Here is a 24,882-nt window from a genome sequence, read left to right as displayed (position 1 = left end):
CAATTATAATCTCTTCAAATATTTTCTCAGTCCCTTTCTTTTTCTCTTCTTCTTCTGGGACCCCTAAAATTCAAATGTTGGTGCATTTAATGTCCCAGAGGTCTCTGAGACTGTCCTCAGTTCTTTTCATTCTTTTTTCTTTATTCTGCTCTGCAGTAGCTATTTCCACTCTTTTATCTTCCAGGTCACTTATCCGTTCTTCTGCCTCAGTTATTCTGCTATTGATCCCATCTAGAGTATTTTTAATTTCATTTATTGTGTTGTTCATTGTTGCCTGTTTCCCCTTTAGTTCTTCTAGGTCCTTGTTAAATGTTTCTTGCATTTTGTCTATTGTATTTCCAAGATTTTGGATCATCTTTACTATCATTATTCTGAATTCTTTTTCAGGTAGACTGCTTATTTCCTCTTCATTTGTTAGGTCTGGTGTGTTTTTACCTTGCTCCTTCATCTGCTGTGTGTTTTTCTGTCTTCTCATTTTGCTTATTTTACTGTGTTTGGGGTCTCCCTTTCATAGGCTGCAAGTTCGTAGTTCCCATTGTTTTTGGTGTCTGTCCCCAGTGGCTAAGGTTGGTTCAGTGGGTTGTGTAGGCTTCTTGGTGGAGGGGACTAGTGCCTGTGTTCTGGTGGATGAGGCTGGATCTTGTCTTTCTGGTGGGCAGGTCCACGTCTGGTGGTGTGTTTTGGGGTGTCTGTGGCCTTTTTATGATTTTAGGCAGCCTCTCTGCTAATGGATGGGGCTGTGTTCCTGTCTTGCTAGTTGTTTGGCATAGGGTGTCCAGCACTGTAGCTTGCTGGTCGTTGAGTGAAGCTGGGTCTTGGTGTTGAAATGGAGATTTCTGGGAGATTTTCGCCATTCGGTATTACGTGGAGCTGGGAGGTCTGTTGTGGACCAGTGTCCTGAAGTTGGCTCTCCCACCTCAGAGGCACAGCCCTGATGCCTGGCTGGAGCACCAAGAGCCTTTCATCCACAGAGCCTCTAAAATCGAGTCCATTGACTTGTAGAAGTTTGTCGGTTTCTTGCTTCAACTGCCAAGTGCTGGGGTAGTGGGTGCTGCTTCAAGGAATCTTGAAGGGAAGATCCTCAGGGCAAATAATCCTGACAGCTGCTAGGGCCTTGCCCCAATATTCCCTGACTGGTGCTGGCTAGCCACGATCAGCAAGGCTCCTGGCTGGCTAAGCCAAATTTTTTACCAAGTCCAAGATCACTCTGCTCCCTGCATGACAGGCCAAAAAATCAGGAGATGAGGTGTTGCGGCAAGAGATAGAGACTTTATTTGGAAAGCCAGCAGATGGAGAAAATGGCAGCCTAGAGTCCCCAGAAAATCATCTTCTGTAGATTTTTTAATGATGGCCATTCTGGCCAGTATGAAGTGGTAATTCATTGTAGTTTTGATTTGCATTTCTCTAATAATTAGTGATGATGTGCATCTTTTAATGTGCCTTTTGGCCATTTGTATGTCTTCTTTGGAGAAATGTCTATTTAGGTCTTCTGCCCACTTTTTGATTGAGTTATTTTTTATTTTGTTGAGTTGTATGAGCTGTTTGTATATTTTGGAAATTAAGCCCTTGTCAGTATCATCATTTGCAATCCAAGACCATGGGACACTGTTCCATATCTTTGAATCATCTTCAATTTTTTTGTTAATGTTTTTCTCAGCATATAAGTCTTTCACCATTTTGGTGAGGTTTATTCCTAAGTAGTTTATCTTTTGATGCGATTTGAAAGGGATTGTTTGTTTACATTCACTTTCTGATATTTCATTGTTAGTTTAAAGAAATGCAACCCATTTCTGATTGTTAATCTTGTATCTGCTACTTTGCTGAATTCATTTATTAGTTCTAGTAGTTTTGTGTGGAGTCTTTAGGGTTTTCTATATATAGTATCATGTCATTTGCATATAATGAAAATTTTACCTCTTCCCTTCCAACTTGGATATCATTCATTTCTTTTCCTTGTCAGATTGCTGCGGCTAGGACAGCCAATACTATGTTGAATAGAAGTGGTGAGAGTGGGCATCCTTGTCTTCTTCCAGATTTTAGTGGGAAGGCTTTTAACTTTTTCCTGCTGAGTATTGTATTGGCTATTTTGTCATAAATAGCTTTTATTATGTTGAGATATGTTCCCTCTATACACAATTTTATAAGAGTTTTTTTAAATCATTAATAGATGTTGAATCTTATCTAATGCTTTTTCTGCATCTATTGAGGTGATCATTTGGTTTTTGTTTTTCTTTTGTTGATGTGGTGTATCACATTGACTGATTTGCCTATGTTGAACAATCCTTGTGACCCTGGGATGAATCTAACTTGGTCATGGTGTATAATCTCTTTTATGTGTTGTTGGATTCGGTTTTCTAATATTCTGTTGAGAATTTCTGCATCTATATTTATCAAAGATATTGGCCTGTATTTTTTTTTTCTGTTTTTGGTAGTGCCTTTGGCAGATTTTGGTATCAGGGTGATGGTGGCTTCATAAAATATCACTGGGAGTGTTCCTTCCCTTCAAACTTTTGGAAGAGTTTGAGAAGGATCATATAAGTTCTTCTTTGTATATTTGGTAGAATTCGCCTGTGAAGCCATCTGGCTCTGGACTTTTGTTTATAGGGAGTTTTTTTCTTATTATTATTACAGATTCTATTTCAGCTCTAGTGATCAGTCTGTTCCAGTTATTTATTTCTTCTTGATTCAGTTTTGGTGGGCTGTAAAAAAAAAAAAAACAAACAGTTTTAGATTGGTTAGTACCTAAGTATTTACCATGTATTAGACCACAAAAGTGCAAAGGAAAAACTTGAAATATTTTTTCAAATAAAAAAGTATTGAAATATTGTTCAAGAAATTGTGTTAATAATGCCAATTACAATAACGGCAAATTGTTTAAGCTTTAAAACTACTTTATCTAAGATGTATATTATATGGTAATTGTTTTATTGGTTTTAATTACAAGGAGTGTATTTTCCTTTCCACTTTAATTCTTTATTTTACCTGTATCTTGTGAAAAATGTTTAATTGCACAGAATATTAAAAAATACACTTTAATAGAAGATATTAGTCTATTTACATTTACTCTACTACTGTACATATTTAGGTTTAAATTTACCATGTTATTGTGTGCTCTCTTTTAAACCTAGTCTATTCTCATTATTTTCTATCTTAACTATTCTGTATTAATTTAAAAAAATCAATTCTCCTTTCTACCCTTCCTCTTTGAGGATTAGATATGAAGTATATCCTTTTTATTAATCTCAAATTTTCAGCTTACTTTTAAAAAGTAATCACAGTGTCAAGTATTTAATACCTCTCACTTCCACCTTGACAAAATATGGATATTTAAATGCTAATATAATTACCTTCCCTACCATATATTATTTATTAGTGATATGTATAAAAAACAACTAAAGACATGCAAGGTTTATAAGGAAATGACAAATTTCAGAAAATTTAGAATCTAAATACACTCTATACGTAGCTCCAAGATAAAGACACAGAGAATTGTTAGACACTCAGTGGCCCCCTGCTTCCCATTCTAGTCACTACCCTTAAGGTTTACTATTGTTCTGGTATCTAACAAAAAAATCAGTTTTCCTGTGTTTTATATTTTATATAAATGAAGTGACACAGCAGTAACTCTTTTGTATTTGGCTTTTTTATTACTTATGTTGTTTGTAAATATACCTATATGGTTGCCTATTGTTGCAATAATGCATTGTTGTTGTTGTATATGATTCCATAGTGTAAATATTTAACTATTAATTTATTCCAATGTGTATTACAATATGAGTGATTTTCAGTTTGTGTCTATTGAGAATAGCACTGGTATTTAAATTCTAGAACTTGTGCTTTGGTGATATGTGTATAAATTAGTGTTCATTATATATGTAGTAGTAAAACTTTCAAGTCATAAGTTTCATGTGTTTATCTGTTTTAAATATTTTCCAAACATTTGTATGAATTTCCATACTCACCAGCAGGGAATGAGATTCATAGATTATACACATTTTTGCCAGAACGTGATAATTCCTGTCATTTTCACTTCAGCTTTCTGGCTGATGAGTGATAATTCCAGATATTGGTTTTGTTGCATTTCCTTGATTACAAAAGAAGTCAAGCAGCTTTTGATATGTTTACTTAACATTTTGTATTCTCACTTTTGAAATACCTTTTGGTATGTTTTCCACATTTTTCCTATTGCATTAACTTCTTATTGAAGGACTTCTTATTTAGGAGTTCTTTATATATGTTTGGTATGTGTTCTTCTCTCTTTCTGTCTCTCCTTCTCTGTCTTCAGATGATTGTCAGTTTTTAATTTTCATAATTTCTAATTTGTTATTTTCCCCTTTATAGTTAGTCTTTTTTTTTCACACACACACACTGTATTTTATTTTTACAAGACATAAATAGAATGACACCAAGCATTGTAAATGGATGACCACAACAAAAGCAACAATGATTGCAATTACTAAACACAAAACACACTCATGCTATGTCATAATATTGACATTCAGTCCAGTAATCCTCCGCTGTAACAGCTCCTTTACTTTGCAGTGAAAATTGATTTGTATATTCTTTGCCTCTGAGTCCTTGTGGGATTTTTTTTTAATTCAAACAGAAAGTCACAAAAATTATAATCATCCTCATCAGTTCACTCAGTCCCATGTAATTAATTTTTTTTCATCTTGATCTTTTGTCAGCACTTTTATGAGTTCATCAGTTTTTCATTAGAGTTCTGAAAATGCTTATTCATTCAGTTCAGCAGTACAGTCAGTTACCAGAAACCTGTACTTGTCAGAGTCTTTTCCATGAATTCCCTGAAGATGAAACCCTTTTATAGGAACATATTTGCAAAAGCATCACAGCAGAACACCCAGAACTGCCTGTAAATGACAAAAGACTTAAAAATGACCATGGTTAAAGATTTGATGAAAGTTCATAATAATGCAATTGACAAGGAAATTTAGTTATTTCTGAGATATACATTTTAAAGTAATAACTAGGATTACGACATAACATTATACCAGAACATATAAGATTTTTAGAAATTTCATGTAATGTCTGAAACATTTATATTAACATATTTCCATACAAATAACCCAATGAAAGTTTAGTATTAGTTGTTTTGTTTGTTTTTTTTATACTGCAGGTTCTTATTAGTCATCAATTTTATAAACATCAGTGTATACATGTCAATCCCAATCGCCCAATTCAGCACACCACCATCCCCACCCCACGGTAGTTTTCCCCCCTTGGTGTCTATATGTCTGTTCTCTACATCTGTGTCTCAACTTCTGCCCTGCAAACCGGCTCATCTGTACCATTTTTCTAGGTTCCACATACATGCGTTAATATACGATATTTGTTTTTCTCTTCACTTAATTCACTCTCTATGACAGTCTCTAGATCCATCCACGTCTCAGCAAATGACTCAATTTGGTTCCTTTTTATGGCTGAATAATATTCTGTTGTATATATGTACCACATCTTCTTTATCCATTCGTCTGTCGATGGGCATTTAGGTTGCTTCCATGACCTGGCTATTGTAAATAGTGCTGCAATGAACATTGGGGTGCATGTGTCTTCTTGAACTATGGTTTTCTCTGGGTATACGCCCAGTAGTGGGATTGCTGGATCATATGGTAATTCTATTTTTAGTTTTTTAAGGAACCTCCATACTGTTCTCCATAGTGGCTATATCAATTTACATTCCCACCAACAGTGCAAGAGGGTTCCCTTTTCTCCACACCCTCTCCAGCATTTGTTGTTTGTAGATTTTCTGTTGATGCCCATTCTAACCAGTGTGAGGTGATACCTCATTGTAGTTTTGATTTCTCTAATAATTAGTGATGTTGAGCATCTTTTCATGTGCTTCTTGGCCATCTGTATGTCTTCTTTGGAGAAATGTCTATTTAGGTCTTCTGCCCATTTTTGGATTGGGTTGCTTTTTTCTTTAATATTGAGCTGAATGAGCTGCTTATATATTTTGGAGATTAATCCTTTGTCCGTTGATTCGTTTGCAAATATTTTCTCCCATTCTGAGGGTTGTCTTTTCGTCTTGTTTATGGTTTCCTTTGCTGTGCAAAAGCTTTGAAGTTTCATTAGGTCCCATTTGTTTATTTTTGTTTTTATTTCTATTACTCTAGGAGGTGGATCAAAAAAGATCTTGCTGTGATTGATTTCAAAGAGCGTTCTTCCTATGTTTTCCTCTAAGAGTTTTATAGTGTCCGGTCTTACATTTAGGTCTCTAATCCATTTTGAGTTTATTTTTGTGTATGGTGTTAGGGAGTGTTCTAATTTCATTCTTTTACATGTAGCTGTCCAGTTTTCCCAGCACCACTTATTGAAGAGACTGTCTTTTCTCCACTGTATATCTTTGCCTCCTTTGTCATAGATTAGTTGACCATATGTGCGTGGGTTTATCTCTGGGCTTTCTATCTTGTTCCATTGATCTATGTTTGTGTTTTTGTGCAAGTACCATATTGTATTGTTTACTGTAGCTTTGTAGTATAGTCTGAAGTCAGGGAGTCTGATTCCTCCAGCTCCGTTCTTTTCCCTCAAGACTGCTTTGGCTATTTGGGGTCTTTTGTGGCTCCATGCAAATTTTAAAATGATTTGTTCTAGTTCTGTAAAGAATGCCATTGGTAATTTGATAGGGATTGCATTGAATCTGTACATTGCTTTGGGTAGTAGAGTTATTTTCACAATATTGATTCTTCCAATCCAAGAAAATGATATATCTCTCCACCTGTTGGTATCATCTTTAATTTCTTTCATCAGTGTCTTATAGTTTTCTGCATACAGGTCTTTTGTCTCCCTAGGTAGGTTTATTCCTAGGTATTTTATTCTTTTTGTTGCAGTGGTAAATGGCAGTGTTTCCTTAGTTTCTCTTTCAGATTTTCCATCATTGGTGTATAGGAATGCAAGAGATTTCTGTGCATTAATTTTGTATCCTGCAACTTAACCAAATTCATTGATTAGCTCTAGTAGTTTTCTGGTGGCATCTTTAGGATTCTCTATGTTTAGTATCATGTCATCTGCAAACAGTGACAGTTTTACTTCTTCTTTTCCAATTTGGATTCCTTTTATTTCTTTTTCTTCTCTGACTGCCATGGCTAGGACTTCCAAAACTATGTTGAATAATAGTGGTGAGAGTGGACATCCTTGTCTTGTTCCTGATCTTAGAGGAAATGCTTCCAGTTTTTCACCATTGAGAATGATGTTTGCTGTGGGTTTGTCATATATGGCCTTTATTATGTTAAGGTAGCTTCCCTCTATGCCCACTTTCTGGAGAGTTTTTATCATAAATGGGTGTTGAATTTTGTCAAAAGCTTTTTCTGCATCTATTGAGATGATCATATGGTTTTTATTTTTCAGTTTGTTAATATGGTGTATCACATTGATTGATTTGCATATATTGAAGAATCCTTGCATCCCTGGGATAAATCCCAGTTGATCGTGGTGTATGATCCTTTTAAGGTGTTGTTGGATTCTGTTTGCCAGTATTTTGTTGAGGATTTTTGCATCTATATTCATCAGTGATATTGGTCTGTAATTTTCTTTTTTTGTAGTGTCTTTGTCTGGTTTTGGTATCAGAGTGATGGTGGCCTCATAGAATGAGTTTGGGAGTGTTCCTTCCTCTGCAATTGTTGGGAAGAGTTTGAGAAGGATGGGTGTTAGCTCTTCTCTAAATGTTTGATAGAATTCACCTGTGAAGCCATCTGGTCCTGGACTTTTGTTTGTTGGAAGATTTTTAATCACAGTTTCAATTTCATTACTTGTGATTGGTCTGTTCATATTTTCTGTTTCTTCCTGGTTCAGTCTTGGAAGGTTATACCTTTCTAAGAATTTGTCCATTTCTTCCAGGTTGTCCATTTTATTGGCATAGAGTTGCTTTTAGTAGTCTCTTTGGATGCTTTGTATTTCTGCGGTGTCTGTTGTAACTTCTCCTTTTTCATTTCTAATTTTATTGATTTGAGTCCTCTCCCTCTTTTTCTTGATGAGTCTGGCTAATGGTTTATCAATTTTGTTTATCTTCTCAAAGAACCAGCTTTTAGTTTTATTGATGTTTGCTACTGTTTTCTTAGTTTCGATTTCATTTACTTCTGCTCTGATCTTTATGATATCTTTCCTTCTGCTAACTTTGGGTTTTGTTTGTTCTTCTTTCTCTACTTCCTTTAGGTGTAAGGTTAGATTGTTTACTTGAGATTTTTCTTGTTTCTTGAGGTAGGCTTGTATAGCTATAAACTTCCCTCTTAGAACTGCTTTTGCTGCATCCCATAGGTTTTGGATCGTCGTGTTTTCATTTTCATTTGTCTCTAGGTATTTTTTGATTTCCTCTTTGATTTCTTCAGTGATCTCTTGGTTATATAGTAACGTATTGTTTAGCCTCCATGTGTTTGTGTTTTTTACGTTTTTTTCCCTGTAATTCATTTCTAATCTCATAGCGTTGTTGTCAGAAAAGATGCTTGATATGATTTCAATTTTCTTAAATTTACTGAGGCTTGATTTGTGACCCAAGATGTGATCTATCCTGGAGAATGTTCCATGCGCACTTGAGAAGAAAGTGTATTCTGTTGTTTTTGGATGGAATGTCCTATAAATATCAATTAAATCTATCTGGTCTGTTGTGTCATTTAAAGCTTCTGTTTTCTTATTTATTTTCATTTTGGATGATCTGTCCATTGGTGTAAGTGAGGTGTTAAAGTCCCCCACTATTACTGTGTTACTGTCGATTTCCTCTTTTATAGCTGTTAGCAGTTGCCTTATCTCTTGAGGTACTCCTATGTTGGGTGCATATATATTTATAATTGTTATATCTTCTTCCTGGATTGATCCCTTGTTCATTATGTAATGTCCTTCTTTGTCTCTTGTAACATTCTTTACTTTAAAGTCTATTTTATCTGATATGAGTATAGCTACTCCAGCTTTCTTTTGATTTCCATTTGCATGGAATATCTTTTTCCATCCCCTCACTTTCAGTCTGTAGTGTCCCTAGGTCTAAAGTGGGTCTCTTGTAGACAGCATATATATGGGTCTTGTTTTTGTATCCATTCAGCAAGCCTGTGTCTTTTGGTTGGAGCATTTAATCCATTCACGTTTAAGGTAATTATCGATATGTATGTTCCTATGACCATTTTCTTAATTGTATTGGGTTTGTTTTTGTAGGTCCTTTTCTTCTCTTGTGTTTCCCACTTAGAGAAGTTCCTTTAGCATTTGTTGTAGAGCTGGTTTGGTGGTGCTGAATTCTCTTAGCTTTTGCTTGTCTGTAAAGCTTTTGATTTCTCCATCAAATCTAAATGAAATCCTTGCCGGGTAGAGTAATCTTGGTTGTAGGTTCTTCCCTTTCATCACTTTAAGTATATCATGCCACTCCCTTCTGGCTTCTAGAGTTTCTGCTGAGAAATCAGCTGTTAACCTTATGGGAGTTCCCTTGTATGTTATTTGTAGTTTTTCCCTTGCTGCTTTCAGTAATTTTTCTTTGTCTTTAATTTTTGCCAATTTGATTACTATGTGTCTCGGTGTGTTTCTCCTTGGGTTTATCCTGTATGGGACTCGCTGCGTTTCCTGGACTTGGGTGGCTATTTCCTTTCCCATGTTAGGGAAGTTTTCGATTATAATCTCTTCAAATATTTTCTCTGGTCCTTTCTCTCTCTCTTCTCCTTCTGGGACCCCTATAATGCGAATGTTGTTGCGTTTAATGTGGTCCCAGCGGTCTCTTAGGCTGTCTTCATTTCTTTTCATTCTTTTTTCTTTAGTTTGTTCTGCAGCAGTGAATTCCACCATTCTGTCTTCCTGGTCACTTATCCGTTCTTCTGCCTCAGTTATTCTGCTATTGATTCCTTCTAGTGTAGTTTTCATTTCAGTTATTGTATTGTTCATGTCTGTTTGTTTGTTCTTTAATTCTTCTAGGTCTTTGTTAAACATTTCTTGTATCTTCTTGATCTTTGCCTCCATTCTTATTCTGAGGTCCTGGATCATCTTCACTATCATTATTCTGAATTCTTTTTCTGGAAGGTTGCCTATCTCCACTTCATTTAGTTGTTTCTCTGGGGTTTTGTCTTGTTCTTTCATCTGGTATATAGCCCTCTGCCTTTTCATCTTGTCTATCTTTCTGTGAATGTGGTTTTTGTTCCACAGGCTGCAGGATTATAGTTTTTCTTGCTTCTGCTGTCTTCCCTCTGGTGGTTGAGGCTATCTAAGAGGCTTGATGGGAGGCTCCAGTGGTGGGTAGAGCTGACTGTTGCTGTGGTGGTCAGAGCTCAGTAAAACTTTAATCCACTTGACTATTGATGGGTGCAGCTGGGTTCTCTCCTTGTTGGTTGTTTTGCCTGAGGCAACCCAACACTGGAGCCTACCTGGGCTCTTTGGTGGGGCTAATGACAGACTCTGGGTGGGCTCACACCAAGGAGTACTTCCCAGAACTTCTGCTGCCAATGTCCTTGTCCCCATGGTGAAACAGAGCCAACCCCCACCTCTGCAGGAGACCTTCCAACACTAGCAGGTAGGTCTGGTTCAGTCTCCCCCGGGGTCACTGCTCCTTCCCTGGGTCCCGATGCACACATTTTTGTGTGCGCCCTCCAAGAGTGGGATCTCTGTTTCCCCCAGTCCTGTCGAAGTCTTGCAATTAATTCCCACTAAGCTTCAAAGTCTGATTCTCTATGAATTCCTCCTCCCATTGCCGGACCCCCAGGTTGGGAAGCCTGACGGGGGGCTCAGAACCTTCACTCCAGTGGGTGGACTTCTGTGGTATAAGTGTTCTCCAGTCTGTGAGTCACCCACCCACTAGTTATGGGATTTGATTTTACTCTGATTGCGCTCCTCCTACTGTCTCATTGTGGCTTCTCCTTTGTCTTTCAATGTGGGGTATCTTTTTTGGTGAGTTCCAGTGTCTTCCTGTCGATGATTGTCCAGCAGCTAGTTGTGATTCTGGTGTTCTCACAAGAGGGAGTGAGAGCACGTCCTTCTACTCTGCCACCTTGGTTACTCCTATAGTTAGTCTTTTTACCTGTAGCAAAACTAATTTTTTTATTTTAAACCACAGAGGTGTTTTCTTTTCTTCAATAAATTTAATTATTAAGCTTTAAATTTAATTTAGCTTTCTAAACAAATCAAATTGTTGTATCATAGTGAGAATTTTTTTCAATTCTGGCTAGAAAATTACCTTTATTCAGAAAATGTTGTATTCAGCTTTGTTTTCATTTGCTTCTACCTCTCATTGATTCACAGAGGTAAACATCACTTCATCCATGGCCCTGACTTTTCCCTGAAGTCTCATGGTCATTCTCACCAACTCTTTTTGCCTTCTGAAATCTTTAGCAACCCCATTGTATCACAAAAGCAAAAACCTTCCTTGGGCTTTTTCCTCAGAGGATTCATTATTCTCACATTTTAAATGGGAGATTGCAACATGTTAAGATTCTACAAGGGTCTCAAATTTTTTCACATCTTGTATCAGCCTCTGCTTGCACACTCTGGTCAAGGATTTTTGTACAACACACTGATGGAAGATGCCAATTGTTTCTCTCATTGGGGCAAAGGACAGATTAATTACCTGACAAATAAAATAAAGACAGTGTCTTGCTCTGTTCAAATGCTGGACAAAATTACTTGCATCCTAATTTAAAAGTTTCAGGTGACTGAAGCTTAAGATTTCTAAGCTTTAATCCATACCTACTCCATGCACAGCATCCAACTGGACTACTTTACATCACCCTGTGGGATTGTTTGTACAGAGGAACAGATAAAAACTTAAAACTATTGTTGTCTGTTTGTGTCATAAAAATAATTTTTGTCTCATACTAAGGTATCTAAAATATTTTTTCTAAAAATCTATAAAACTGTCAGGCTAAAATAGTGGAATTTCAAATGTGGAAAAATCTAAGACCCTTCAAATTTCTTTCCAGTTTTGGTGACTGACGGGGTGCCGTTGAGAGATATGACTTTCTTAAACAAAATAGATAAGGCTTCTTCATAAACTTGACTGGGAAATATGAAAATATTCCCTGAAAAAAGGTAGAAATTCTCTAGGCCAAGTAATGGGTAACATGGGGTAAGGGCCCTCTGTTGTTGTACATGTTAATGCAGATGATGTCAGAGGTGAGGATAAAACAGCCTAAATATACTTTATTTTTGTTTGTTGTACTATTAGTAAAAAGAGGAAGAGTCAAATAGTCACCATGGTTGATATAGCAAATAGGCTGCTTGAAACTACAGAGAAGTGTACTTGCTTGTATTTTCTGTGCAGTTACTCTCTTTTTTAGTGTGCCTTGGTATCTCCGTCAATTTATACATCAACTGCAGCATCATTAAGGAGAAATCCAAGTCTATTCTTTGGAATTATGAGGAAGGGAAGAATTGAACTATTTATAGCATGTTTTATACAGGTATACATGTCAGCATCCTTTTCTATGTCATGCCATGTGTGGAGGGTCAGTAGGTTCAGAGGAGTCTGGAAGCACCAAGGTCTGTGGGGTTAATCATGGCTGCATTCATGGGTAGAAAAAAGAAGTCCCTTATCCTGGTCACTATCTAGATGACTGTAGCTCCAAAGAGAAGAAGGCAGTAGAGATCTCAGAGAGAAGAGCCAACATTAAATGAAATGTCCTCATTACTCTAGGCAACCTCTCATGATAGTCTCCCATATCTCCTTGAATCCCCACATATTGCACAGGGGATAGCGTAATATCACTAGAGCATGTGACTCCTTCAGATTAACATTATTATTGTTGAAAAAATAAAACAGGTTCAAGTGATTGATAGGGTTTGAAAAGGGTTCACAGTGGGTGGGAAACTACTGTAACAATGTAGACAGAACTCTTTGGATAGATTCATCTTCTTGTGCTTTTGTTTTTGTTTTGTTTTTTGCTGCTTCAGAATCTATAGTAGATTGGTGTGTTACACGATGTACTCCCCCATCTTAAAAGTTTAGATGGAGCACTTAGGAAGAAGTTTGTTAGTGAGGCAAACTCCCCGGCCCTCGGTCAGCAGTGGGCGCAAAAGGATTTAGCCCAAATGCTTTCATCTTTTGATGTCCAAAGTTTTCACTATATGAATGATGTTTTGTTTGTTGGCAGTTGAGGAGCCTTTGTCTCAATATCCCTGTTTAAAAAGTATTATCACTGTCTGCCAGAAAGAATATCTGACAAAATAGGAAAAATCTGAGAGTTATTCTTAACAATTAAGGGTTTTGGGGATTTTATAATAAATATAAATTTGCAAAACCTTTAACATGAAAGGAAAAATCAATTAAATCTGTGGTCACTGCTATGGTGTAAACATTTGGTCCCTCTAATTTTCAGAATTTGAAACCCAGCTCCCATGTTGATGGTATTAAGAGGTGTGGATTTGGGGAAGTGATCAGGTCATGAGGCCAGAGACCTCAAACATGGGATTAGTGACATCATAAATGTAGCCCAAAGGAGCTCTATTGCCCATTCCATCATTTCATTGAACAGCAAGACCCACTTTATGAACCAGAAATTGGCCCCTCACCAGATACTGAGTCAGTTGGTAATTTGTTCTTGAAATTTTCAGCCTCAGTCACTATGAGAAAAAAATATTGTTGTTTATGAACTACCAAGTTTCTGATATTTTGTTTAGCAGCCAAAGAGCTGACTGAAGACAAATATCTGAGCTTGAAGACATATCAAGAGAAACCGTCAAATCTCAAAAGAAAAGAGAAAATGGGCTGGAAAGAAATCAACACAACGGAATAATCAAACAACTAAAAATGCTATGACATATACATAATGGGTATAGCAGGAGGAGAATAAAGATAGAAGAGAAGATAAAAAAGACTTTTTAAAAATGACTGAGAATTTCCCCAAATAAATGTCTGACACCAAAATCACAACATCCAAACTCAGACAAAAATATGAAAAGTAAACAAAGCTACCGACCGATATCACTCAGGAACATAGATTCAAAAATCCTCAACAAAATATTAACAAATCAAATCCAACAATGTTTTGAGAGAACTGTATGTCATGACTGAGAGGGATTAATCTCAGGTATGCAAGGCTGGTTCAACATTCTACAATCAAGTAATTATATCCATCATTATCAACACCCGAAAAAAGAAAATTATCATATCAATAGATTCAGAAGACCTTTGAAAAAATCCAACGCCCAAACTTCATAAAAACTATCAGTAAAATAGAAATAAAATGGAGCTTTCTCAAGTAGATAACAAAAATTTACAAAAAACTTTCATCTCACATCATGCTTAATGGTAAAACAAACAAACAAAATCCTCAAGCTTTCCCACTGAGTTAAGGTAAAAAGCAAGAATGACCCCTTTCATCACTCCTTTTCAGTATTTTACTCAAAGGCCTTGCTAACATGATAAGGCAAGAAAAGAAATATATTAAGATTGGGTAGAAAAAACTAAAAGTAGCCCAATTAAAAAGTGGACCAACAAATTTTACAGACACCTCACCAAAGAAAATAGACAGTTTGTATATAAGTATATGGGAGAATAATCCATGCTGTCATTAAAATGCAAATTAAAAATACAATGTTATACTAATACATAACTCTTAGAATGGCCAAAATGTGGAACAATGACAAGAACACATGTTGTAGAGGATGTGGGGCAATAGGAACTCTCATTTGTTATTGGCGGAAATGAAAAATAATACAGCTATTTTGGTAGGCATATTGACACTTTCTATGATATTGAACATACTCTTACCATACGATCCAGCATGTGTTCTCATGGATACATACAGGATAAATTTGAAAATACATGACCATACAAAAACCTGCATGTGGATATTTCTAGCACATTTATTGAATATTGTTAAAATGTGAATGAAACCAAGGTGTCCTTCAGTAGATGAATGAAAACATAGAGTATATTCTAAGAATGGAGTAATATTAAGCACCAAATAAGTAAGCTATCAAGCCATAAAAATACATGGAGAATTCTTTTTTTTTTCCTCTGAGGTATAGGCAATTTTTTAAAATTTAAATTTTATTGGAGTATAGTTGATGTACAATGTTCTGTTAGTTTCAGGTGTACAGCAAGTAATTCAGTTATATATACAAATTTATAAATATATTCATTCATTTTCATATTCCTTTTTAAAAAAGATTTATTTTTGGCTGCGTCGGGTCTTAGTTGCAGCACTCAGGATCTTTGTTGAGGCATGTGGAATCTTTCGTTGCAGGGCGTGGGCTTCTCTTCTAGCTGTGGCATGTGGGTTTTCTCTTCTCTAGTTGTGGCATGGACTGCAGCGCACATGGGCTCTGTAGTTTGTGGCATATGGACTCTCTAGCTGAGGTGCATGAGCTCAGTAGTTGTGGAACGTGGGCTTAGCTGCCCTGTGGCATGTGGGATCCTAGTTCCCCAACCAGGGATCGAACCCACATTCCCTGCATTGTAAGGTGGATTCTTTACCACTAGACCACCAGGGAAGTCCCATTTTCGTATTCTTTTCACATACAGATTATCCCAGAATACTGACTAGAGTTCCATATGCTATACAGTTGATCTTGTTGGTTGTCTATCCTATATCTATCTTATATATAGTAATGTTTGTATGTTCATCCCAAACTCCTGATTTATCCCTACCCACCAATTTTTCCCTTTGATAACCATAGTTTGTTACTGAGACTCTGTTTCCGTTTGGTAAATTAATTCATTTGTATCAATTTTTAGATTCCACCTATAAGTGATATCATATGATATTTGTCTTTCTCTGTCTGACTTACTTCACTTAGTATGATTGTCTCTAGGTCCATCTGTGTTGCTGCAAAGGGCATTATTTCATTCATTCTATGGCTGAGTAATATTCCATTGCATATATGTACCACATCATCTTTATCCATTCGTCTGCTGGTGGACATTTTGGTTCCTTCCATCTGTTTGCCACTGTAGTAGTGCTTCACTGAAGGTTGGGGTGCATCTGTCTTTTCTAATTATGGCTTTCTCTGGATATATGCCCAGGAGTGAAACTGCCTGATCATCTGGTAGCTCTATTTTTATTGTATTGTATTGTATTGTATTGTATTGCAGTATAGTTAATTTACAATGTTGGTTACTTTCTGCTGTACAGCAAAGTGAATCAATTACACAGATACATATATCCACTCCGTTTAGATTCCTTTCCCATATAGGTCATTAAAGATATAGAGTTCCCTGTGCTATACAATTGATCATTACTAGTTATCTATTTTATATATAACAGTGTATATGTCAATCCCAATCTCACAATTTATCCCTCCCCCCTTTCCCACCTGGTAACCATAAGACTGTTTTCTACATCTGTAACTCTATTTCTGTTTTGTAAATAAGTTCATTTGTACCTTTTTTTTTTTTAGATTCCTACTATAAGCGATATCATACAATGTTTCTCCATAATTTTCAGACTAATTTTACTCAGGATGACAATCTCTAGGTCTATCCATGTTGCTCAAAATGGCATTATTTCATTATTTTTTATGGCTAAGTAATATCCCATTGTATATATGTATCCATATCTTCTTTATCAATTAATCTATTGGGAAACATTTATGTTGCTTCCATGTCCTGGCTATTGTAAACAGTGCTGCAATGAACATGGGGGTGAAAGAAATTTTCAAATAACGCTTTTCTCTGAGTATACACCCAGGAGTGGGATTGCTGGATTATATGGTAGCTCTATTTTCAGTTTTTTAAGGAACCTCCATACTGTTTCCATAGTGGCTGTTACCAGTTTACATTCCCACAAATGGCGCAGCAGCGTTGAATTTTCTCCACGCTTTCTCCAGCACTTCTTTTTGTAGACTTTTTGATAACGGCCATCCTGACTGGGGTGAGGCGATACCTCATTGTAGTTTGGATTTCCATTTTGCTATTAATTACCAATGTTGACAACCTTTTCATATGCTATTGCTTTTAAAACAGTGTAAGTAAAAATTACCTCTTGATATTGGATTCTTAAAAGTCAACCCAGTTCTGAATTCCTTTTCCATTACATACACTAAGATATTTTTTGAGGGCAGCTGTCACTTATAGCCCCCAGGCCTTCCAAATATGAAGTGGCTATAAGCACCAAGATTAAAGTTGTTGTTATAGGGATCTGACACAAGACAGCAGAATGTCTTCAAGAACAACACTTTACTGGGAAAACCAAGGCCTTAGGGAAAGTCCTGTACCTAGTTTGCAATTTAGAGTGGAATGTGCCTGATGAAACACCCAAGGGCTGTGTCTCATTACTTCTTCTCCCTTACCCTACATGCCCCAGATAAATCACAACCCCTGTAAAACCGCCTGTTGAGGGTGTTAATTTCCAGAGGTGGGGCAACTCAAATAAAGGAGGATGGAAGAGAGAACACCACAACAAGGGGATGTGGAGACCAGGTAAATTTTCAAAGCACTTTCATCCCAGAGGGTCCACCAGCTTTGGGTGCCCATGGCTCGGTTTGGCTGTAGAAGGTCCAACATGAACCTGAATATTGTGGTCCCATGCAGAGGGGACCAGGCACTACAGGTCCAAGGGTGGGGGGTGCATTTCCTGGCATATTCTCGAGCTTCCTCAAACCCATGACAGTCCAGCCTTGGGCCCAAGTGTGCTCTGACTCCAGGGATGTGACACTAGCCTGGGTCACCAGTACTTAGGGGGATTCAGTAGCCATATCTTAATCTTTTAATTTCTACATTATGTTGGAGTATAGTTGATTTATAATGTTCTGTTTCATTTTCTCTTTCTTTCTTTCTTTCTTTCTTTCTTTCTTTCTTTCTTTCTTTTGGGGTATAGCAAATTTGTTCATTTCTATAGAAACTTCTCTATATTTTCTCAGGGTGTTTGCTATATAGGTCATTACAGTGTGTTGAGTAGAGTTCCCTGTGCTATGCATAGGTCCTTGTTGATGAGCTATTTTCTATACATAAAGGTTTCTATGGTAATTCGACCACCTAATTTATCCCTCCATTCCTCCTTTCCCTTTTCATAACCATAAGTTTGCTTTCTAAGTCTGTGACTCTGTTTCTTTTTTGTAAATTCGTTCATTTTTGTCTATTTTTAGATTCCATCTCTAAGTGATATCATATGATAATTGTCTTTCTCTGTCTGATTTATTTCACTTAGCATGATCATCTGTAGGTCCATCCCACTTGCTGCAAATGACATTATTTCATTATTTTATGGATGAGAAGTATTTTCTTGTATATATTTCCCACATCTTTTTTATCCATTCATATAACAATAGACATTTTGGTTGCTTCCAAGTCATGCCTATTGTAAGTAGTTCTGCAGTGAACACTGCATGTGTCTTTTCAAATTATGTTTTAGCCTGGGTATGTGACCAAGAGTGGAATTGCCAAATGGTCTGCTAGCTCTATTTTGACATTTTTTAGGAACCTCCACACTGTTCTCCGTAGTGGCTGTATGCATTTACGTTTCCACCAACAGCGTGGCAGTGTTCCCTTTTCCCCACGCCCTCTCCAGCACTTCTTGTTAGGAGACTTTGTGTTAACGGCCATTCTGACTGGTGCGAGGTGACACCCCATGGTCGTTTTGATTTGCATTTCCCTGATAATTAGCCATGTTGAGCATCTTTTCATGTGCTTCTGTTGTTTTTTAACAGTGTGAGTAAAATTTATCTCTTGAAATCGGGTTCTTGGAAGCCTGAGCCTGATTTGAACTCAGTCTCTATTACCTGCCCCAAGACACTTTTTGAGGACACGTGGCATGTGCAGCCCCACAGGCCTTGTGACTATGCAGTGCCTATAAGCACCGGTTTTCTAGCGGTTGTTCCAGGAATCGGCCACAAGGCGGCAGGATTTCTTCATACCCCACTCTGATTATTCAGGGAACCTGAGCCTTAGGGAAAGTCCTCTTCCTGTGTTATCAGAGTGGAATGTGCCTGAACAAACACCCAAGGGCTTCTGTTTTTTTACTTCTTCTTCCTTATCCTTCTTCTCATGGACTAATCTGGACGTCTGAAAAACCATCTATTGAAGTGCTGTCTTCCAGAGGCAGGGTGACTCTAAGGAAGGAGTCTGGGAGTGGGAACCCCACCTCGAGGTGATGTGGAGACTAGGTGACTTTAAATCTCTTCTAGCCCAGAGGCTCCACCATCCTTTTGGGTGCCCAGGGCTCGGTTTAACTGTAGGAGGGACTGCCTGGCCCTGGAGTACATCTTCCCAGTGCAGACGGGACCAGGCACTACAGGTCTAAGGAGGGTGCTTTCTGGCTCATCTGTCCCAGGTCCCTCAGTCTCATGACATTCCCACCTTGGGAACCAAGCCTGCTCTGGCTCCATGGTGTGACACCAGCAGTTGGAATATCAGACTTATCACTGAATTACAGACTTTTATGGTCATAATTTTTGAATATTATTATTGCTTGGAACAAACTAACAACCTTTATCAGTGAGAATAATATTAAAACACTTTAGGACCCATTACAGATTGGTATGGAATGTCACACATCTAGCCTCTCTCCACAACCTCACCTCAATTTTTAACAATATGACTTCTTCCCGTGTGGCTATGGCACCCCAGAAAAATTCATTCTGTACCCAGACACAGACCCTGAAGGACTCTCAGAGTGAAGTTTTAAAAATACTCATTTGTGCACCTAAATTCCTAATCACATTTTAACAAACCTAAGGGGATAAATGGACAGTACAACAGTAACAGTAGGGAATTTTAATTGTCTACTTCCTTCAATGGGCAAATCATTCAGACAAAAATATCAATAAGAAAACTCTGCAAAAGAATGACACATTAGACCATGCAGACTTAACAGATTGATATCAAATATTCCATTCTAACGCAGACTACATTCCTAAATGCACATGGGATATTCTCTATTATAGATCACATACTGGACCATGAAACAACTCATTAAATGTAAGAAAACTGGAAACATATCAAACATCTTTTCTCACCAAAATGCCATGAGAATAGAAATCAACTATAAAACTGCAAAAAAAACAGAAAACATTTTGAGGCTAAATAATAAACAACCAATGGATCACTGAAAAAGTCAAGAAGAAATTTTAAATTGCAGACAAAGGAAAATGAAATCATGATGATCCAAAATACATGGGTACAGCAAAAGGGTTATAAAAGGGAAGTTTATACCATTACAAGTCTACCTCAAGAAATAAGAAAAATATAAAGTAAACAACCTAGTCTTACACCTAAATAACTGGGAAAACAAGGACAGACAAATCTCAAGTTAGTAGAAGAAAATAATCATAAAGATCACATCAAAAATAAACTAAATAGAGAACTTCTGTTGCCAGTGACCTTGTCCCCCTGGTGAGCCACAGCCACCCCCCACCTCTGCAGGAGACCCTCCAACACTAGCAGAGGGCAGAGAGCAGAAGCAAGAAGAACTACAATCCTGCAGCCTGTGGAACAAAAACCACATTTACAGAAAGATAGACAAGATGAAAAGGCAGAAGGATATGTACCAGATGAAGGAACAAGATAAAACCCCAGAAAAACAACTAAATGAAGTAGACATAGGCAACCTTCCAGAAAAAGAATTCAGAATAATGATAGTGAAGATGATCCAGGACCTCGGGAAAAGAATGGAGGCAAAGATTGAGAAGATGCAAGAAATGTTTAACAAAGACCTAGAAGAATAAAAGAACAAACAAACAGAGATGAACAATACAATAACTGAAATTAAAAATACACTAGAAGGAATCAATAGCAGAATAACTGAGGCAGAAGAACGGATAAGTGACCTGGAAGACAGAATGGTGGAATTCACTGCTGCAGAACAGACTAAAGAAAAAGAATGAAAAGAAATGAAGACAGCCAAAGACACTTCTGGGATAACATTAAACACAACAACATTCGCATTATAGGGGTCCCAGAAGGAGAAGAGAGAGAGAAAGGACCAGAGAAAACATTTGAAGAGATTATAGTTGAAAACTTCCCTAACATGGGAAAGCAAATAGCCACCCAATTCCAGGAAGCGCAGCGAGTCCCATACAGGATAAACCCAAGGAGAAACAGGCCGAGACACATAGTAATCAAATTGGCAAAACTTAAAGGCAAAGAAAAATTATTGAAAGCAGCAAGGGAAAAACAACAAATAACTTACAAGGGAACTCCCATAAGGTTAACAGCTGATTTCTCAGCAGAAACTCTAGAAGCCAGAAGGGAGTGGCATGATATACTTAAAGTGATGAAAGGGAAGAACCAACAACCAAGATTACTCTACCCAGCAAGGATCCCATTCAGATTCGATGGAGTAATCAAAAGCTTTACAGACACGCAAAAGCTAAGAGAATTCAGCACCAACAAACCAGCTCTACAACAAATGCTAAACGAACTTCCCTAAGTGGGAAACATGGTCATAGGAACATACATACGTATCGATAATTACCCTAAAGGTGAATGGATTAAATGCTCCAACTAAAAGACACAGGCTTGCAGAATGGATACAAAAAGAAGACCCATATATATGCTGTCTACAAGAGACCCACTTCAGACCTAGGGACACATTCAGACTGAACATGAGGGGATGAGGGGATGGAATAAGATATTCCATGCAAATGGAAATCAAAAGAAACCTGGAGTAGCAATACTCATATCAGATAAAATAGACTTTAAAATAAAGAATGTTATAAGAGACAAGGAAGGACACTACATAATGATCAAGGGATCAATCCAGTAAGAAGATATAACAATTATAAATATATATGAACCCAACATAGGAGCACCTCAATACATAAGGCAACTGCTAACAGCTATAAAAGAGGAAATCGACAGTAACACAGTAATAGTGGGGGACTTTAACACCTCACTTACACCAATGGACAGATCATCCAAAATGAAAATAAATAAGGAACAGAAGTTTTAAATGACACAATACACCAAATAGATTTAATTGATATTTATAGGACATTACATCCAAAAATAGCAGATTACACTTTTCTCTCAAGTGCGCACAGAACATTCTCCAGGACAGATCACATCTTGGGTCACAAATCAGGACTCAGTAAATTTAAGAAAATTGAAATCATATCAAGCATCTTTTCTGACCACAATGCTACGAGATTAGAAATCAATTAGAGGGGGAAAAAACGTAAAAAACACAAACACATGGAGGCTAAACAATACATTATTAAATAACCAAGAGATCACTGAAGAAATCAAAGAGGAAATAAAAAAATACCTACAGACAAATGACAGTGAAAACACGACAATCCAAAACCTATGGGATGCAGCAAAAGCAGTTCTAAGAGGGAAGTTTATAGCTATACAAGCCTACCTCAAGAAACAAGAAAAATCTCAAATAAACAATCTAAACTTACAACTAAAGAAACTACAGAAAGAAAAGCAAACAAAACCCAAAGTTAGCAGAAGAAAAGAAATAAAGATCAGAGCAGAAGTAAATGAAATCGAAACTAAGAAAACAGTAGCAAACATCAATAAAACTAAAAGCTGGTTCTTTGAGAAGATAAACAAAATTGATAAACCATTAGCCAGACTCATCAAGAAAAAGAGGGAGAGGACTCAAATCAATAAAATTAGAAATGAAAAAGGAGAAGTTACAACAGACACCGCAGAAATACAAAGCATCCTAAGAGACTACTACAAGCAACTCTATGCCAATAAAATGGACAACCTGGAAGAAATGGACAAATTCTTAGAAATGCACAACCTGCCGAGACTAAACCAGGGAGAAATAGAAAATATGAACAGACCAATCACAAGCAATGAAATTGAAACTGTGATAAAAAATCTTCCAACAAACAAAAGTCCAGGACCAGATGGCTTCACAGGTGAATTCTATCAAACATTTAGAGAAGAGCTAACACCCATCCTTCTCAAACTCTTCCCAAAAATTGCAGAGGAAGGAACACTCCCAAACTCATTCTATGAGGCCACCATTACCCTGATACGAAAACCAGACAAAGATACTACAAAAAAAGAAAATTACACAATAATATCACTGATGAATATAGATGCAAAAATCCTCAACAAAATACTAGCAAACAGAGTCCAACAACACATTAAAAGGATCATACACCATGACCAAGTGGGATTTATCCCAGGGATGCAAGGATTCTTCAGTATATGCAAATCAATCAATGTGATACACCATATTAACAAACTGAAGAATAAAAACCATATGATCATCTCAATAGATGCAGAAAAAGCTTTTGACAAAATTCAACACCGATTTATGATAAAAACTCTCCAGAAAGTGGGCATAGAGGGAACCTACCTCAACATAATAAAGGCCATATATGACAAACCCACAGCAAACATTATTCTCAATGGTGAAAAACTGAAAGCATTTCCTCTAAGATCAGGAACAAGACAAGGATGTCCACTCTCACCACTATTATTCAACATAGTTTTGGAAGTCCTAGCCACAGCAATCAGAGAAGAAAAAGAAATAAAAGGAATACAAATTGGAAAAGAAGTAAAACTCTCACTGTTTGCAGATGACATGGTACTATACATAGAGAATCCTAAAGATGCCACCAGAAAACTACTAGAGCTAATCAATGAATTTGGTAAAGGTGCAGGATACAAAATTAATGCACAGAAATCTCTTGCATTCCTATACACTAATGATGAAAAATCTGAAAGAGAAATTAAGGAAACACTCTCATTTACCATTGCAATGAAAAGAATAAAATACCCAGGAATAAACCTACCGAGGGAGAGAAAAGGCCTGTATGCAGAAAACTATAAGACACTGATGAAAGAAAGTAAAGATGATACTAACAGATGGAGAGGTATACCATGTTCTTGGATTGGAGGAATCAATATTGTGAAAAAGACTGTACTACCCAAAGTAATCTACAGATTCAATGCAATCCCTATCAAATTACAAATGGCCTTTTTTATGGAACTAAAAAAAAAATCTTAAAATTTGTATGGAGACACAAAAGACCCCAAATAGCCAAAGCGGTCTTGAGGGAAAAAAACCGAGCTGGAGGAATCATACTCCCTGACTTCAGACTATACTATAAAGCTACAGTAATCAAGACAATATGGTACTGGCACAAAAACAGAAATATACATCAGTGGAACAAGATAGAAAGTCCAGAGATAAACCCATGCATCTATGCTCAACTAATCTATGATGAAGGAGGCAAAGACATACAATAGAGAAAAGACAGTCTCTTCAATAAGTGGTGCTGGGAAAACTGGACAGCTACATGTAAAAGAATGAAATTAGAACACTCCCTAACACCATACACAAAAATAAACTCAAAATGGATTAGAGACCTAAATGTAAGACCGGACACTATAAAACTCTTAGAGGAAAACATAGGAAGAACACTCTATGACATAAGTCACAGCAAGATCCTTTTTGACCCACCTCCTAGAGAAATGGAAATAAAAACAAAAATAAACAAATGGGACCTAATGAAACTTCAAAGCTTTTGCACAGCAAAGGAAACCATAAAGAAGATGAAAAGACAAACCTCGGAATGGGAGAAAATATTTGCAAACAATTCAATGGACAAAGGGTTAATCTCCAAAATATATAAACAGCTCATGCAGCTCAATATTAAAGAAACAAACAACCCAATCCAAAAATGGGCAGAAGAACTAAATAGACATTTCTCCAAAGAAGACGTACAGATGGCCAAGAAGCACATGAAAAGCTGCTCAACATCACTAATTATTAGAGAAATGCAAACCAAAACTACAATGAGGTATCACCTCACACCAGTTAGAATGGGCATCATCAGAAAATCTACAAATAACAAATGCTGGAGAGGGTGTGAAGAAAAGGGACCCTCTTGCACTGTTGGTGGGAATGTAAATTGATACAGCTGGTATACAGAACAGTATGGAGGTTCCTTAAAAAACTAAAAATAGAATTACCATATGATCCAGCAATCCCACTACTGGGCATATACACAGAGAAAACCATAATTCAAAAAGACACATGCACCCCAATGTTCATTGCA

General features: G+C 37.0%; 1 protein-coding gene across 11 annotated transcripts in view; it reads right to left on the bottom strand.

Moving 5' to 3' along the window:
- Positions 1-593: 593 nt before the first annotated feature.
- The window catches only part of LOC309660302 (uncharacterized protein), a 181,035-nt gene continuing 156,746 nt past the window's right edge, over positions 594-24,882 (bottom strand). For 7 of the 11 annotated variants that reach the window (XM_082460809.1, XM_082460810.1, XM_082460808.1 and 4 more), the window contains one exon: positions 594-2,699. In XM_082460809.1, the coding sequence (XP_082316935.1) occupies positions 2,531-2,699 (169 nt within the window). In that variant the 3' untranslated portion in view covers positions 594-2,530. Of the gene's footprint in view, positions 2,700-4,371; positions 4,872-24,882 lie in introns of those variants that run through there. The other 4 variants (XR_014263323.1, XR_014263324.1, XR_014263325.1 and 1 more) reach the window with 1 other exon arrangement.

The sequence above is a fragment of the Balaenoptera physalus genome (genome assembly GCF_965194825.1).
Source record: "Balaenoptera physalus genome assembly, chromosome: 4".
Lineage (NCBI taxonomy): Eukaryota > Metazoa > Chordata > Mammalia > Artiodactyla > Balaenopteridae > Balaenoptera > Balaenoptera physalus.
This window is presented reverse-complemented; position numbering and strand designations above follow the sequence as displayed.